The sequence below is a fragment of the Pelophylax lessonae genome, assembly GCF_965119305.1.
Source record: "Pelophylax lessonae genome assembly, chromosome: 1".
NCBI lineage: Eukaryota > Metazoa > Chordata > Amphibia > Anura > Ranidae > Pelophylax > Pelophylax lessonae.
Window position 1 is genome coordinate 524,953,082 of NC_138768.1, and position 12,746 is coordinate 524,965,827.

At 39.6% G+C, this 12,746-nt stretch overlaps 1 protein-coding gene across 1 annotated transcript in view; it reads left to right on the forward strand.

Annotated features, from left to right (window-relative positions):
- DNAH6 (dynein axonemal heavy chain 6) overlaps nt 1-12,746 on the forward strand; it is a 473,665-nt gene that overhangs the window by 280,272 nt on the left and 180,647 nt on the right. Inside the window, exons 47-48 of the mRNA XM_082248007.1 lie at nt 3,860-4,012; nt 6,420-6,560. Coding sequence (XP_082104133.1) covers nt 3,860-4,012; nt 6,420-6,560 — 294 coding nt within the window. The remainder of the gene's footprint in view (nt 1-3,859; nt 4,013-6,419; nt 6,561-12,746) is intronic.

The window sequence follows — 12,746 nt, forward strand, 5'->3', positions numbered from 1 at the left end:
TAAATTTTAAAAAATGTTCAAAGCAATGTAAAACAACCAGTGAGAATTAACCTTTCACTGATGTGACTTCTATAAACCAAAATCAGATTTTCTGTATGTTGCATATTTTTATTACTCTCTGAATTTAATTTTAAATAAAATTTATAACAATCTGAGGTGCTACACAATACCAATTTCAGTAATAATATTTAAATAGTGCCAATTTTTAATTAATAAGTAAATTAATAATAAAATTGAGAAAAAAAACAATATATATATATATAACCTTGTCATGGAACATAAAATGTTTAGATATCAATAATTACATAAGTATATGATACAAATCATTTCTATATGTGTGGCTGCGTATCTTCTACACCCTGCGCTTGATGTGCTGATATAATCCTGTCTCATGCGTGCTCATATGTGATAATCCTCCACCTCAATGTGGGTCCTGGTGGCCCACTCACCAGACGTATTCGGGCCACCAGGACCCACACAGGTTTGATATATTTTAAATCACCAATTGATTCTCCCGATTTACAAGCCAGTCATCTCATTCCATGATAATCATAATTTGGGTGAATATATGTACCAGAGGTCCGTAGCGGTGATACTTCTGGTTTCTCACTTCCGGTTCTTGGTGGAATGCACGCCGGGTCTTGTTACGAACGACGATAACTGCTGCATACAAAACGCTCTAGAAAGGGCACAACACATTGTGAGTGCAGTCCTAACAGTTTTTATTGAATCTTGGATATTTTAATTAACGTTATTGCACGATTATTCCCCTATATGTTTTTTTTCTGGGAATCCTTGTGATTTGGAGCCTGGTTCAACAATTTAAAGCCATGATACATATATTCACTCACACATATAGAAATTATTTGTATCATATATTTATGTAATTATTGATATTTAAACATTTTATGTTCCACAACAAGGTTAGATATATAAAAAAAAAAAACATTTTTATTTGATATTTACTTATGAGTTAAAAATTGGCACTATTTAAATATTATCACTGAAATTGGTATTGTGTAGCGCCTCAGGTTGGTATACATTTTGTAATTTGTTTTGGGACCTCCCAAGAAAAATTGATAACAGCTGCCGGGTATAAGTTTTGAATCACATATAGGAGGCGCCATTTTTTCAATTCTGTTATATTCATTTTAAATAAGCCTGGCTGTTTTCGCCAGCAGTAAATGTACTTATACTTTGCTTTTGACTGGTTTATTGTCCTGTCTCAAGATGCAGTTTATAAAGTGAAAGGATGCTCTTTAATCTGTTGTATTATTCATCTATGTTTCTGCATTTTATGTTAAAATACTGTATATTTATAAGACTGTATGAAGAGAGCATATGAGGTAACATTTTAATGTAGAAAAGCATATCTCTTGTCTTTTTAAGCTTATCATATATTTATAGGAGTGCATGATGCTATACTAATGTGGTGTATATAATAAAGAGAAGAACTGTGAACCTGTCATAGGCTACATACAGACCTCTTACTCCTACCTTGTGGTCCTTTAGCATTTGAGTTGAACAAGGCCACAGAGGCTTGTATATCAGTAAGTCTGCCCTTACAAATAAACAGTGGTTGAATAGTTTAGAAAATGTTTGCTTGCACCTTTATCAGGACTAAAACATTTTAAGTTGCAGCCTTTTTTATATATAAAAAGGATTACGGTGATTTGAAAGTATTTATTTTTTAGAGTATACTATGGGGTTGATATACTAAAACTGGAGAGTGCAAGTGATTTGGGCTACTCTACAGCCACCTGATTCCTTTTTAGATACCAAGAAAGGCCACCCTACTCTCCTGCAACCACCTGCGGTAGACTATGGTACACGGCCAGGATCCCCTTACACAAAGGAGATGGAGGAACAGCCATTATCCGTGATGATTCTCTGATGAATGAAGCGGAAAGCAATGAGAATATTGTCATTTCTGGTTTTAAAGCTGCCATTTCCTGGCTGTTGCAGCCAGGGGAGCAGTTAATCATGCACAATCAGTGTTTGGTTAGCTGCTTTGGATGTCTCCATAAGGAGAACCTGTCACTGCCAAAGCTATCACAAAGGGAGGTTGTTAGGTTTCTTGTGATAGCATTAAAGTTAAACGAAAAGAAAAAATGTATGTTTAATAAAATAAAAAAATCATTTAAAAATGTTTTTAAAGCACCTCAACCTCCCACTCACACATACATGGGCATGCAGACACACGGGTAAGTAAACTGTAATTGCACTGAGGTATTGCCACAAAAGTTCAGAGTGTGAGCAATCATTTTATGGCCATGATTCACGATTAATTCTAAACTGATAACCTGTAAAATATTTTAAAGTATCCTATGAAAAATTTTCAGTGCTTTAGTTTATTGCCATTTCTCAGTTGCATACAGTTTTGACTCTTGACATGTTTGGCATCTGTTTACTTGAAGCAACGTTATCTTTTATATTTTACAAAAAATAATGAGGTTTTATATTGTGTTTGTGTGCACTAAAATTATTTTTTCCCACAAATAGAGCTTTATTTTGGTGTTAATTGATTACCACTGTTTTTTTTTTTTTTTTTGCACTATAAACAAAAAAGACTGACAATTTTGAAAAGAAAAAAAAAAACCTGTATTTTTTTACTGTTTGCTATAAAACATATCCAATAAAAAAATGTTAAAAATCAAATTTCTTCTTAAATTTAGGCCACTATGTATTCTGCTACATATTTTTGGTTTAAAAAAAAATCCCTAAGGACTGTGATATTGCGGCGTACACTAACTGACACTTTGCGGAAACCAGTGACACTAATACAGTGATAAAACAAAAATAAAACAGCGCCATCTAAGTGCAGCAATAGAGTATGTTTATTCCAAACATGAAAAGATATATGCGCTGACATCTCTGTTATCCTGTGAGTTTTATTCATCTGTTTTGAATAACCATACCCTATTGCTGCACTTAGATGTTGCTGCTTTTTCTTTCTGTTTTGTTTCTGCGGAGTCTTTTGCTGAGCCTGCAGCCCTCCAAAGCCAGCAACTTACCCCAGTGACTCAGTTTTACCATTGAACTTTTATATTGATTGCTCACACCCTCCGCATCCAGCTAATAGTGCACCAATAATAGATTTCTTTTTTTTTTTACTAATACAGTGATCAGTGCTAACAATATGCACTGTCACTGTACTAATAACACTGGCTGGGAAGGGATTAAACTGATTGCTCACACCCTCTGCATCCAGCTAATAGGGTGCCATTGATTGATTTTTTTTTTTGTTTGACCAATACAGTGAACAGTGCTATCAATATGCACTGTCACTGTACTAATGACACTGGCTGGGAAGGGATTAAACATCTAAGGCAATCAAAGGATTAACTATGTGCCTAGCCAATGTTGTTGTATACTGTGTGTGCTGCTTTTGCTAAGGAAAGTGATGGATTTTATTCTCTGCTTTGCAGGGACACAAAATCCATTACTTCTCCCCTGTCAGAACAGAGCTTGGCCTTGTTTACATAGGCAGAGCTCTGTTCTGTGTCTCTGCCCAATGATCACAGTAGAAGTGGCCCACCGGTGGCATGCGCCCCCTAGGTGGAAGTACATACCTGCACAGGAGGGCCACCCTGTAGCAGTATTTCTGCTATGGGTGGTCTGGAAGCAGTCCAGTAATACAATGCAGTATGCCTAGGGGGTTACAACTTGAATTTGAGTTGCTTCAAGTTGCTAACAAATGCACCTACACATTTGAGCTAGTCTACTTAGCTGGCATTCTGGGTAAAATATATGAAAATGCTCAAAGCATGTAAAAGGGTTACATTTTGGTGTGAGAATTCATAAACATTGTGAAAATTTCTGCTTAGTGTTTCACACAAAAGTTTTCTTAAACCCGTAGATAGTCGTTGAAGAGTTTCTTGAAGACATAAATAACATGCTTAATTCCGGGGAGGTGCCAAACTTGTTTGAGAAAGATGAGTTGGAGTTCGTATTGGCAGCAACTAGACCAAAGGCTAAGGAGGCAGGAATACCTGAAGGAAACAGAGATGAGGTAACCAGCTTTGGGAAATGCTTGCTTGTCAGTTGGTGTAACAGATACCTGTACTATGGCACTGAGAGGACATAATAACTGCCTCTTTTATCTTTGTTGCACTTTACGGAAGCTCCATCATAATGTAAATATTAGCTTTACCTGGCTTTCATGTTCACAAGTTTATAAAAATGTTTGTCTATAATACTTAATATGTAGATATTCTTTTGCCTTAGGGCCCAAAGCAATTATTCTACCTCTATGTTTTTATTGTAATTTCTAGTATGTATATGAGAAATTGAAACTGAAACTCCATGATAGAATTGTAAAGCCAGTGTTTTTTTCATATAGAACTTGGTTCCACCAGCTCTGGCTCAGGCCCTCTGCTCCCTGCTCACCACTATCACTGGTAAACATAGAAGTCCAGCTTCTGTGTTTGCAAGTGACAGCTTGTTTCTCACTAGCTCCCACAGATCTGATCTCCTGAGCGACTCCCACTGAGTGCAGGATGGGGACAAGGGAGATGCAGGTTCCAGGGTGCAGTCCGTGTGACACCTCCACTGGATGATCTCCCTGTAAGTGAAAAAGGCCAAGCCACCTACAGTGTGTGGGGAGGTACTAGAGAAGAAGTGGGGTGAAAGTGAGATATGGAATTGTGGGGGAATCAGAGTAAGCAGCTGTAGAAGAAGGCTGAACTCTGCACTCTGTGTGAAGCACTTAGCATAACCCTGAATTCTGTACCCTGTATGCAGCGCACCCCTTAACTCTGCACTATGTACGTAGTGCGACCCCTGAACTCTGCACCTAGTGCAACTCTGAACTCTGCACTTTGTGAATTCTGCACCCTGTGTGCAGCGCACCCCTTAACTCTTCACTATGTACGTAGTGCGACCCCTGAACTCTGCACCTAGTGCAACTCTGAACTCTGCACTTTGTGAATTCTGCACCCTGTGTGCAGCGCACCCCTTAACTCTGCACTATGTACGTAGTGCGACCCCTGAACTCTGCACCTAGTGCAACTCTGAACTCTGCACTTTGTGAATTCTGCACCCTGTGTGCAGCGCACCCCTTAACTCTTCACTATGTACGTAGTGCGACCCCTGAACTCTGCACCTAGTGCAACTCTGAATTCTGCACTTTGTGTGTAACCCCCACTGAACTCTGCACTCTGTACTTACTATGTGCTGTACAATGCACTCCTGGTATTTAATGCTCCTTTAAGACTGTTAGTGCAATTTGACCACATCCACTATTTGATGCAGTTTGGAAGGTGTGTGTATGTGTGGGATAAGGAGGGTTTTAGGGGGCCATGGTTGAGTTCCTGCACCTATTTTATGAGAAAAAAAAAAGCCCTGTGTAAAGCAAAGGCCCTGTGTAAAGCAATACCATACCACTGCCACTTGTATTAGCATCAACAGTATTTGAGCATTCAATAACATGCCAAATTGTATAGCAATGTGTAAATCCAGTTTTTATGAGATTGAATGTGTAGTCAATTTGGGTGCATCTTAAAACCCAAATGAAATCACAGAAACAGATATTCAGTCAGATAGAAAATGTATTAACATCTGTTCTACCTTCATTTTCCTGTTACACTATAGAATGTGTGGGGTGTCTAAAAATTACTGTACACTCCAATAGGCACCATAGTAAAAACCTACTACTAAGCAATACTCAGTAATAGCCACGGTCTAACACAAGGATAGGTATGATACAGGGTGTGGCTGCTACCCCGTCATGTCCCAGCATGGAACACTGGAGAAAAGGTCAGACAGAAGCATTTTACCTGAGCAAAAAAGAATATTGAGAGGTATAATAGTACAGACATTGTCTGTAGGCACATTGGGATTTATTAAGCAAAGTGTTCATAAATCTCAAAGTTGATCTGTTCTCTTGCCCACAACCTCTTGTGTTGCTAAATACTTTATCTGTGCTGCCTTGTCCCCCTGTTCCCCTGCCAGAGCTGTGAGTTTAAAGTCCTGTTTAAGCTCCATGTTGGTTTGTGTCAGAATTGACCTGGGGCTAATGATCTTTTATCTCCCCCCCCCCCCCCATGTGAAATTGATCATTGCCTGTCAATTGGCCACTTGGATTCTGAGCAGTGCATTGTGGGAATAAGGGCACACTCCCCTATGCACAGAATCGCCTGTTAAGGGCTTCAGTTGGCATACGGTGAAGCTTGGCAGAGGTATCAGCAGAAAGTTTATCAATGGAACCCATTACTTTGGTTTGAATGGGAAATGACAGGTGTGCAGAACCAGTTAAAGTTAATTTAGCTGAATTCAGACCAGTAAATGACTGATTGTGCTTAATCGCTATATGCTTATGAATTTGTTTTTTTTTTTTTTCTTTTTAGTGAATAAAACTGAAAGTTATTTTATATAACAGTGTACTTGCTGTTTGATTACAGTTCTGTTTTTCTTGCTAGGTGTTTCAGTATTTTATTAATCGAGTACGACAGAGATTGCACATCGTTTTGTGCATGAGTCCTGTTGGAGAGGCCTTCAGAGCAAGATGTCGCATGTTCCCTTCACTAGTTAATTGCTGCACAATAGACTGGTTTGTACAGGTTAGTAGAATAAACCAATGGAGTACTTTATAATGGAAAAGTATGATTTGTCTTTTCCCTTCTCAAAAATGTTTTCTTTTACCTTGTTTTTGTAGCAAGAACAGCTTTTATTCACTGTGACATCTCAAAGTTTCTAAAATTTTTGCGATTGCAGCTTCTGAGGGTTCAGTTCCTGTTGATGCAAATGTGCCTCTAGACCTACATCTCCCGAGAGCTTTTTTCCTCTGCACAGTATGTTGGAAGGTAGTTAAACAGCAGCAGTTGGAAAGAAATTAAAACATAAACGTGGAGAGGGACAGAGAAGGTGGGGGGACATGTGGAGTTCTGTAGTCCAGCATGCAGGGCTGACAGGGCTGTATGACAATGGTGGTTGGGTTTTCAGATCAGCTAAGGCAGTGTGCTGTCAGCCAACCAGGAATTTAGCATCCTGGGTGGGTTATTAGAAATTACCTTCCCCAAACAGGATAGTGCGCTAAACCTGTAGGTAAAAAAAGAGAACTCTGCTAAGTGGAAGAGTGGGTTTGATAATAAAGTTGGCAGTGCCTCCACCCAGGACAGGGTATCTGTGAACAGAGGGGGGTTCCTTCCTGGGAAATTGACCAGTAATCTAATCAAAGTACCTTGGAGCAGAGGAAACTACTTCAACAAGCATATAATGTTAACCATAAATATATTGCTGCACACCAGTATGGAAATGATATGAGCTTTATATAAGAAAGATTAATAATAGTACAACATGTACATACATCCAATTTACAAGCAGGTATTATTAGCAAAGGACCCAACAAGGGTCCTGGTGAAATTGTGCACATATACCTGGATATATATAGTTAATAATTAAAATACCTCTAGATGATTTGACCCCTGAGGATGATCACGATGTAACATTCGTCTTTGTGTCAGAGACCTGAAGACAAGTTCTGTAGGTGGGGAAATCCTCCAATTATTGTCCAACCAGCCTGAAACACAGATTGTCACCAGCAGAAACCACGGGGTGGCACTGGAATTCAAAGTCAGCCTATCTACTCTGCGTCTTAATCCCTAGTAGTTTCTAATCTTTCATGCAACCAGACTTCCAACTACCAGAAGTGGCCGTCAGATGCTTAACGTGGCTTTAGCCTAGGCTGGTTATTTAACCCTAAGCTAAAATTAGCTATAGAAGCCAAGACCAAAAGGGACAGAGTTAACTAAAATAACAGGAGCTGTATATAATTTGCAATGAACAGGTTCACCTACTAACATGCAGCAAGGGGACCACTACACATGCACATGGTATGACAAATTAATATATCTGGTATAGTGTATGTAAAATAAGGGGAGCAGATATACTCTGTCAGCAGTCTTTAAATATTTATATATACATATACACAGAGTTATGAGCACAATAGTAAACTATTAAACATGTGAACACTTGTCTAATAATCCCTGGCTCTGGCCTGGATACTAAGCATCTCCTCCATAACAGGACATGTGGTATTAGAATCTCTCTATTTACTTCCTCCCTCTGGGGTTTCTCTCAGAGACACACAAACAGGAAGTAATGTGAAGAAAGAACTCTATGAACATTAACCACTTAATCCCCAGAGGATTTGGCTGCTCAAAGACCAGGGCCTATTTTGAGATTCGGCACTGCGTGATTTTAACGGACAATTGCGCAGTAGTGCAACGCTGTACCCAAATGAAATTGATGTATTTTTTTCCCAACAAACAGAGCTTTCTTTTGGTGGTATTTGATCACCTGTGCGATTTTTACTTTTTGCGCTATAAACAAAAAAAGAGCGACAATTTTGAAAAAATAACAATATTTTTCACATTTTTTTATATGATATTCTCAAAAAAAAAAAAATGTAACAATCAAAATTTTTTAACATTTTAGGCCAATTTGTCTTCTGCTACATATTTTTTGGTAAAAAAAAATCGCAATAAGAGGATTTTGATTGGTTTGCGCATAAGTTATTGCATTTACTAACTACGGGAAAGATTTATGTCATTTTTATTGTTTTTTTTTAACTAGTAATGGCGGCGATCTGCGATTTGTTTTGCGGGACTGTGACATTGCAGCGGACAGATCGGACCCTTGACTGACATTTTTGATACTTTTGGGGGTACCAGTGACATTACTACAGTAATCAGTGCTAAAAATATGCACTGTTACTGTAAAAATGACACTGAAAGGGGTTAACTTTATTAGTGATTAAGGGGTTAAGTGTGTCCCTAGGGGCGTGATTCTAACTGTGGGGGGCGTGGCTTGTGATGTAACCACAGAGACATACGATCTTACATAGCAGGATCGTGTAGTCTCTGCAGTTACACCAGGGAGAATGACAGGCGGCTTTGTTTACATTAGCTGCCTGCCTTTCTCCCTCTCCAGCAGAAGATCGCGAGTGGCCGAGTCGCCCCCTATAGGCTCGTGGGCGAGTGACGTACCTGTACGTCACTTTGCCCAGGAGGGGCTGACCGCCGCAGTATATGTACTTGCAGCAGTCGGCAAGTGGTTAACCACTTCAGCTGCAGAAGATTTTCCCCCTTAATGCTCAGACCATTTTTTGCGATTCGGCGCTGCGTTTCTTTAACTAACAATTGCGTGGTCGTGCGATGCTGTACCCAAATACAATGGATGTCCTTTTTGTTCCCCACAAATATGGCTTTCTTTTGGGGGTATTTGATCACCTCTGCGTTTTTTCAGATTTTGCGCTATAAACAAAAAAGAGCGACAATTTTGAAAAAAAAAAAAAAAAAACACAATATTTTTTACTTTCTGCTATAAAACATTCCCAATAAATAAATGATTTTTTTAAAAATCTAGGTTTTTTTTATCAGTTTAGGCCAATTTGTATTCTGCTACATATTTTTGGGAAAAAAATCCCAAAAAGTGTATTTTAATTGGTTTGCGCAAAAGTTATAATGTTTACAAACTACAGGATAGATTTTTGGACTTTTTATTTATTTTTTTGTTTTTATTAGTAATGGCGGAGATCATCGATTTTTATCGGGACTGTGACATTGCGGCAGACAGATCGGACCCCTAACTGACATTTTTTACACTTTTTGGGGACCAGTGACATTAATACAGTAATCAGTGCTAAATAATATGCACTGTTACTGTATAAAGGACAGTGGCAGGAAAGGGGTTAATAATGGGGGTGATCAAATGGGTTAAATGTATGCCTGTTTTACTAACTGTGGGGAGCTCTGTGACAGGCACGCACAGATTGGTGAAACACATGATCTCTCTGTGCCTGTGTGACAGAAGAGCAGCCTGCTTTGTTTACATAGGCATGCGGCTTTTCTGTCAGTTTCCCTGAAGATCGCGGGGGGCCGGCGGCGATCGTGCCCACTCCTCCTCTGGTCTTGCTCCCGCTGTGTCTAATCACAGCGGGAGTGCAGCTCCGGCGGCGTGCGTACGCTGCCGAGACCACGTGCACATAATCATGTAGATCTACGTAATTATGTGCAGCCGAGCCGCCCTGCCACAGTAAATCTGCATGGGGGAGTGGGCAAATGGTTAAGCAGCACAGCCACTTAAAGACAGTACAGGGTAGCATATCCCAACACACGGCCAACAAGGGGGTATCACTGGACCTCCTGTAGGGGTCATAGGCACGGGGGGGGGGGGGGCTGAACAGCAGGGGGAAAGGGGCAAATAAATATGTAATTTACCAGCCCATTCCTTTCCTGAATTGGACTCAGTGAGCAATCGGTACCGATTACTCTTGTGTCAATTCAAAACTGAAGCAGAGTAAACTGTGTTTATGAATGGACAGAAGCCTCTGTGTCCTGCTCATTCATCTGCAGTGCAGCTGAGGCTACAGAGAAAGGAATCGAATAATCTGTGTCCTCAATTCCTTTCTATGTCTCAAAGGAGAGATGTCAGGGGTTTGTTTAGACCCCTCATATCTCACTTAAGCCTACAAACAGTGTTGTAAAAAAAAAAAAAAAATTGTAAAGAATAATTAAAAAAAATACCAGATTGTCAAAATTGTCACCCATGTGAATGAGCCCCAAGTCCTATTTTACACACAGAACTTTATTAACTCAATGCAGTTTTATCTTTAACTTTAGCTTTATCTTTAGCAGGAACTTTGTAAATTATGTTATGTTTGTGTCCACTAATAATGATTTTCGTGTATTTTTTGTGAAAATATAATTTTGATATTTTCGGGGGGCCTTGTCAGGCAGGCTGTACAGGGCCCGTGATTTCTAAAAGCAGCCCTGCCTACACACGCTTTAAAATAAAGTAAGGCTGAGACTTTTTTGCATTACTTAGAAAGTGGTTACAATGTTTTTTTTTTTTTTTTGTTTTTTTTTTTATGTTGAATCTGTTTTTATTAGAACAAACATTTGCACAGAGAAAGGAACATATTGTACATTGCTTACAATATCAACCAATCACACAGTAAACCAATACCAGATAGGTAATGAACAGCTATAGGAACAGCAAGTATAAACGAAATAACCGGGATAGTGGCTTAAACAATAAAGTGTATTGCCTGAGTCCAAGTTCTCAGTGTGACCGTGCTGGGGAATCAGAAGTGTTAATAAAGACCATATACAGAAATATGCATAGTTACATAGTTACATAGTTAGTGAGGTTGAAAAAAGACATCAGTCCATCCAGTTCAACCTATGATGTGTGTGTGTGTTTGCTTTTAACCGTACATTGTATACCCCTGTATGTTGTGGTCTTTAAGGTGCCCATCTAATAGTTTTTTGAAACTATCAATGCTCCCTGCTGATACATAGAAACATAGAAACATAGAATGTGTCGGCAGATAAGAACCATTTGGCCCATCTAGTCTGCCCAATATATCTGAATCCTATGAATAGTCCCTGGCCCTATCTTATATGAAGGATAGCCTTATGCCTATCCCATGCATGCTTAAACTCCTTCACTGTATTTGCAGCTACCACTTCTGCAGGAAGGTTATTCCATGCATCCACTACTCTCTCAGTAAAGTAATACTTCCTCATATTACTTTTAAACCTTTGCCCCTCTAATTTAAAACTGTGTCCTCTTGTGGTAGTTTTTCTTCTTTTAAATATGCTCTCCTCCTTTACCGAGTTGATTCCCTTTATGTATTTAAAAGTTTCTATCATATCCCCTCTGTCTCTTCTTTCTTCCAAGCTATACATGTTAAGGTCCTTTAACCTTTCCTGGTAAGTTTTTTCCTGCAATCCATGTACTAGTTTAGTAGCTCTTCTCTGAACTCTCTCTAGAGTATCTATATCCTTCTGGAGATATGGCCTCCAGTACTGCGCACAATACTCCAAGTGAGGTCTCACCAGTGTTCTGTACAGCGGCATAAGCACTTCTCTCTTTCTACTGCTTATACCTCTCCCTATACATCCAAGCATTCTGCTGGCATTTCGTGCTGCTCTATTACATTGTCTTCCCACCTTTAAGTCTTCTGAAATAATTACTCCTAAATCCCTTTAGGGGAAGAGAATTCCACATCCTTACCACTCTTACAGTGAAGAACCCCTTACGCACTTTAAGGTTAAACCGCCTTTCCTCAAGTTTTAGTGAGTGCCCACGTGTCTTATTGTATCTCATTTCTCTGAATAGTTTGTTCCTTATGCTCGGGTCGCCAGTACAGTATTTGTACATTGATATCATATCCCCCCTCAATCGTCTCTTCTCCAGAGAGAATAGGTTCAGTGCTTGTAGTCTTTCCTCATAGCTGATGTCCTCCATTCCCCTAATTATTTTTGTTGCCCTTCTCTGGACTTTCTCCAGTTCCAGCACATCCTTCCTGAGGACCGGTGCCCAGAACTGGACAGCATACTCCAGATGTGGCCGGACCAGAGTCTTGTAGAGCGGGAGAATAATCTCTTTATTTCTGGAGTGAATCCCCTTTTTTATACAACCCAGTATTCTGTTGGCTTTGCTTGCGGCGGCTTGGCATTGCATGCCACTGCCAAGCCTGTTGTCTACCAGTACCCCCAAGTCCTTTTCCATCCTAGACTCACCCAGAGGTTCCCCCCCTAGTGAGTAGCTTGCTTTCTGGTTTCTGGCCCCCAAGTGCATTACTTTACATTTTTCAACATTAAATCTCATCTGCCATGTAGTTGCCCACCCCGTTATTTTGTTCAGGTCTGCTTGCAAGGTTTCCACATCCTGCATAGAAGATATTGGCATGCCTAATTTAGTATCATCTGCAAATACTGAGATTGTACTCGATATCC